Genomic DNA, 5,814 nt, shown 5'->3' with positions numbered 1-5,814 from the left:
AGAGCTGCAGCAGGAGAATGGAATACATAGTCCTTGAACTCCTCAATCCACATCCAGTTGCAGTAGTCGTTGAAGTAAGCGCCCTCGCCCTCACTGCCCTAGATTGGGTATGATTCATTACGTGGCTGGTGATGATGACAAGAATGGTAAGCTGAATTATAGGCAGCAAGCGTCCCCTCCGTCACCTCACACAGTTCTGCTTGGCACCCACTCCCCGAGACGCACCTTGAGTTGCTCGCTGTACTTGGAGGGACGCATCAAGTTCTGGGCGATGCCGCGGCGGACCTTCTCCACCCAAGTGTCGTCAAACACGCCCTCCACCAGCACGGCGCCGTCCTGCTGGTAACGCTCCACCAGCGAGTCGATTTCCAACACCATTACGCCGTTGCGATCACCCTGTGTGGGAGACTGGCTCATCAACTCTCTCTCTCTCTCTCTCAAACATTACATTGATAAGATTGACCTCTAGTGAAGGACGCACTGTTTTAGTCCTGCGGCATCACTACGTGGATCGGAGCCATTTTACCAGCTGTCATAACGAGATACATGGATGTTTATGAAAAAGGTTCTCAGCTTCACCTTCATAATAACAAGACTAGCGTACCTGCTTTTAATCAAGGTCTGTGTCCAAAAAGTTTGGTAATAGTTTACTTATGACTGTGCCAACAGACTAATTCTTGCGTAGTGGCCAGTTCTGTCTTGCAGTGAAACGATTTCTTTCTTCGTAGGATTTAGGAATACAAATTGATGGATAATTTCCTGTTACATTCATGAACAATGTACAAGTTCTGACAGTAAGACTGAAGTCACTGCGTGACTTGCATAATGATCTGACTGGCACGTTGGCGTCCACTCCTCTCGCTGAACAGGGTGATTACAGGCCTGTTGGCTTTGCCGGTGACAGGAGTCTCACATTTCCTCCTCGATAGGTATATACGGAGCACAAACAATTCATACAATCCAAAACCTAGATACATATCTGCATGTTGCAAGAAATTTGCAAAGGCAAAACTGAGAGACAGCGCATCCAAATAAATGAACAACAAGTTGCACGAATTATAATTCAGTCGCAGAATTATTACTGTCTAAAAAGTTGAACTTACTGGTGCACAGGGAGAAGACGAGTGGAGGCGAGGGTCGGGCGCTCGCGAGTGATATCCACCCGCCTCTATGGGAGTGTTACACTATCCACCTCACACTATATTTCCATTTTTTTTCACCACCTTTTCTCCCTTCTTCCATTTCTACCCCCCCCCCATCTCCTTTGTAAGCCCACTTTTCTTCATAAAAATCTGAATTTGAATTTGAATTCAAAGTAGTCTCTTGGATTGGTTCTCATGTTTATACTGGAGGATTGGTGACAGCATTGTGTTGCCAAGTGTTAGCAGAGAAACATTACTCGGCCAATATGCGACTTAAACCGAACAATGAATTTTTGAGTTGGTTCATTTGCTGATTTAAGTAATATATTCATCTTTCATTTCATTCATAACAACCTCGTGTCCAAATCTCGGTGGGAGCTGCGGGGCTGCCGGTTCGGTACGCTTGAACTACTACATAATACAGTGGTGACTCCGGAATCCGACTGAACAGCGGTGGGCAGCGAGTGAGCCTTGTTATCATGTAAGCTTTAGTAGTTAAACCTTTATAATATGCTGGAATTTTACTTTTGTCATATGTTAATGTTTCCTTTAAGTTTGGATGTTCACGCAGGGAAGCTACAGAACGCCTGACTTCTGATCTTTCTAAAATTTCTGACTGGGGCAGAGCAAACTTGGTATTGTTTAATGCCTCAAAAACTCAATTCCTCCATCTACCAACTCGACACAACCTTCCAGAATACTACCCCCTCTTCTTCAGTGACACTCAACTGTCCCCCTCTTCTACACTAAACATCCTCGGTCTGTCCTTTACTTATAATCTGAACTGGAAATTTCACATCTCATTTCTAGCTAAAACAACATCTATGAAGTTAGGCGTTCTGAGACATCTCCGCCAATTTTTCTCACCCACCCAGCTGCTAGCTCTGTACAGGGGCCTTATCCGTCCATATATGGAGTATTCTTCACATGTCTGTGGGGGTTCCACTCATACCACTCTTCTAGACAGGGTGGAATCAAAAGCTTTTCGTCTCATCAACTCCTCCCCTCTAACTGACTGTCTTCAGCCTCTCTCTCATCGCCGCAATGTTGCATCTCTAGCTGTCTTCTACCACTATTTTCATGTTAACTGCTCTTCTGATCTTGCTAACTGCATACCTCCCCTCCTTCCACGGCCTCGCTGCATAAGACTTTCTTCTTTCTCTCAGCTCTATTCTGTCCACCTCAAATGCAAGAGTTAACCAGTATTCTCAATCATTCTTCCCTTTCTCTGATAAACTTTGGAACTCCCTGCCTGCTTCTGTATTTCCACGTTCCTATGACTTGAATTCCTCCAAGAGGGAGGTTTCAAGACACTTATTCTTCAATTTTTGACTACCGCTTTGCATCCTTTTCTGGGACTGGCATCTCAGTGGATTATTATTATTATTTTTTTATTGTATTTTTTGTTGCCCTTGGCCGGTGTCCCTCCTACATAAAAAAAAAAAAAAGTATTGATACACTCGTCCGTTGCCTCGCCTCTCAAACTCTGCTCATAAAGGAATGGATTTTTGAGAGAGCCCTTCCGGCTTCCGCTACACGAGCCGCGACATTTGAACCCTGTAACGTGGCGCCTAAAATCAATGAATGAATGAATCAATCAGACAATCAGTCATTTCATAAGTCTTGAATAATAACAAAATAAAAAAAACAATAAGCAGAAAAAAAACAGAATGAAGTCAAAAATATTATTATGATTGTAAAGTGCTTCGAGGTTTCAAAGCTTCACCAAAGCTGCTGTTTGAGGCTTTGAGTCTTTGAGTTCACCAAGCGTCATGGTGGACGGGAAAGCCATGGCTTGAAGGATTGGTATGTTTATTGTAATTTTATGTTGGACAGTGTCAAGTATTATCAAACCTTGCACACAGTAGCTTCCTAAGGATGTTTAAGATGTCTTGTGTTTGGCAGAAAAAGTAACTTAAAGCTAGAAAACTAGAAATTGGCATATTAAGATTATCTCCGCATCAGTAGATGTAACACGACCTAGGGTTAGGTTCTGCCGTGGCCTGGCGTTCATACAGATTACAGTCGGGTCTTATATTATTAGACGATATTGAATGGTTTACTTAATGCACTGTCATAGCTGGTGTGTGTGTGTGTGTGTGTGTGTGTGCATTGGATGAGAGTAGAACAGATGATGACGCTCAGAAATCGAGCACAGTACTAGCTTGTGTTGAAATGTAAGGTTAGTGGTGTGGAAATAAAGTGTACCTTTGTATTACTAATACGAGGCACAGATTCTCCCGTGTCCTCATCAGAAGAGCGGCCATGTATGCTGCCATCGGCAGGCCTCGCTGTTGTGAATGGGTGAATTCTAGACACTCGTTACATTACCTAGTACCATTGGTTCTTGGATGAATGTGTAGGATGCTAGTGTAGTAACAATAATAAGGCAACACAATTATTCTGCTTACACTGCAAACAATGACATTTTGTACTGAAGGAGTTAATGAAATGTTTTTTGTAACAATGTAACTTGAAAACTTGTTTATGTTGTGTTATGAAATCTTCTGCATTGAGAGATCAGCAGAAACATAACACAGGAGACTGTCGTTTATTTATTATTCTTACTTAAGTTCCCCCCTTTTTTTTTTTTTTTGTGTGTGTGTGTGTGTGTATAACATGTTTTTTTAATTTGATGTAGCTTAATGGAACAAATTAATTGAGTCGCCTTTGTGAAGCAAATAATTCCTTCATATCTCATTTTTTTTTTTTTTAGGGCACAGAAACTTATGAGAATATTTGGTTTTACTGACAAACTAATTAATGATGCTCATTTCTAACTGCAGCACAAATTTTCAAGAGGAAGCAGAATTTATTTCTGCCCAGGGTTCCCAATGAACCTACTGCCCTACAGTACACTTGCTTACTCCAGGAGGAGCAGAGAACAACACAACCCCTGTTACACTGAACCACAAGGAGTGGAGCATAGTGTATAGCTGGAGGACCACCAGATGGACCTTAATACAGCACAGGTAAGACAAGCAGTGGTTGAGGACAAGGATTTTGTTCACTAGGTTTTGATGTGAGTGTGGTGGGGATGGAAGTGGAATGTCTAGGTGGCATACAGGACCACAGACTTAACAGTTGACATCCTAGTAACATGTGAGCAAGAATGAAAGTAATGAAAGTAGTGACCATATTCAGAGAAGATAGATGAGTTATATATGAGTTGCAACCAAGTGGTAGGAGAAGAAGAACAATGGATATGTGTAAGGTTTGACATTTGTACACATGCATGTAATAGTTGACTAAAAAGGGACAGAGAGAGATGATTTTTTTCTTTTCCTTTCCTTTCCAGTTAAATGGAATAGAGGTTCTGTCACCACCACCACCATCACCACCACGACCCTTGTCACTAATGATTGCTTCTCTGTACTAGCTGGTTCCTAATGACCTTATTGTTATGGGGCAGTGTGCTCTATCAGTTCATTCTTCTTCCAACATGTTAATGACTGTGTGTAAATTAATTTCATACTAAATCAGCAACAGTACATCAGAAAGCATTAGGATGTGTGTTTAGTGCTTATTTTACATGCAACTCTTGGTAAGTGAACCACCTTGTATAACTTCTTGTCATATCTTTCCTACAATTTTCGTCTTGCATTGTCACACTTGATTACCTGTTGAGTGGTGTCATTTATCAGATAAAATCAAAATATTCTCATCCAGACATGAAAGATGGAAAATGACCTGATACTCTGAGTCATGCTTCAGTGTGTACTGGTATTACACAGGAAACATTTCCTTCACAGAAACTGCTATTCTTTCATCACAAAATGGCAAATATGTCCTTTTCAAAGGAAGTGATCTGTCAATGACAAATTTGACAGTATTCTTGGCTAGTCTAGCCTTTGAAGTGGCACCTCCACTGCATGCTACTTTTGACAAATTTATCTTCCTAAGATATTTCATTTTTTTTTTTTTTTTATGTAGGAAGGACACTGACCAAGGGCAACAAAAATCTAATAAAAAAAATGTCCACTGAAATGCCAGTCCCATAAAAGGGTCAAAGCAGTGGTCAAAAATTGATGAATAAGTGTCTTGAAACCTCCCTCTTGAAGGAATTCAAGTCATTGGAAGGTGGAAATACAGAAGCAGGCAGGGAGTTCCAGAGTTTACCAGAGAAAGGGATGAATGATTGAGAATACTGGTTAACTCTTGCATTAGAGAGGTGGACAGAATAGGGGTGAGAGAAAGAAGAAAGTCTTGTGCAGCGAGGCCACGGGAGGAGGGGAGGCATTCAGTTAGCAAGATCAGAAGAGCAGTTAGCATGAAAATAACGGTAGAAGACAGCTAGATATGCAAAATTGCGGCGGTGAGAGAGAGGGTGAAGACAGTCAGAGGAGAGGAGTTGGTGAGACGAAAAGCTTTTGATTCCACCCTGTCTAGAAGAGCAGTATGAGTGGAACCCCCCCCAGACATGTGAAGCATACTCCATACATGAACGGATAAGGCCCTTGTACAGAGTTAGCAGCTGGGGGGGTGAGAAAAACTGGCGGAGACGTCTCAGAACACCTAACTTCATAGAAGCTGTTATAGCTAGAGATGAGATGTGAAGTTTCCAGTTCAGATTATAAGTAAAGGACAGACCGAGGATGTTCAGTGTAGAAGAGGGGGACAGTTGAGTGTCACTGAAGAAGAGGGGATAGTTGTCTGGAAGGTTGTGTCGAGT

At 41.9% G+C, this 5,814-nt stretch overlaps 1 protein-coding gene and 1 long non-coding RNA gene across 2 annotated transcripts in view; one reads left to right on the top strand and one right to left on the bottom strand.

Moving 5' to 3' along the window:
* Positions 1 to 1,228, bottom strand: part of LOC135090710 (uncharacterized) — a 3,716-nt gene extending 2,488 nt beyond the window's left edge. The window contains exons 1-3 of the mRNA XM_063987715.1: positions 1,104 to 1,228; positions 226 to 396; positions 1 to 98 (exon numbers count right to left, since the gene is read on the bottom strand). The exon at positions 1 to 98 is cut by the window's left edge and continues 130 nt beyond it. Of these exons, the coding sequence (XP_063843785.1) occupies positions 1 to 98; positions 226 to 378 (251 nt within the window). The 5' untranslated portion in view covers positions 379 to 396; positions 1,104 to 1,228. The remainder of the gene's footprint in view (positions 99 to 225; positions 397 to 1,103) is intronic.
* Positions 1,229 to 1,382: 154 nt separating this feature from the next.
* LOC135090712 (uncharacterized) lies at positions 1,383 to 4,670 on the top strand. Its single transcript, XR_010262090.1, has 3 exons — positions 1,383 to 2,948; positions 3,929 to 4,114; positions 4,441 to 4,670. It is a non-coding gene; the product is annotated as an uncharacterized LOC135090712 (long non-coding RNA).
* Positions 4,671 to 5,814: the final 1,144 nt, after the last annotated feature.

The sequence above is a fragment of the Scylla paramamosain genome, chromosome 35, assembly GCF_035594125.1.
Source record: "Scylla paramamosain isolate STU-SP2022 chromosome 35, ASM3559412v1, whole genome shotgun sequence".
NCBI lineage: Eukaryota > Metazoa > Arthropoda > Malacostraca > Decapoda > Portunidae > Scylla > Scylla paramamosain.
This window is presented reverse-complemented; position numbering and strand designations above follow the sequence as displayed.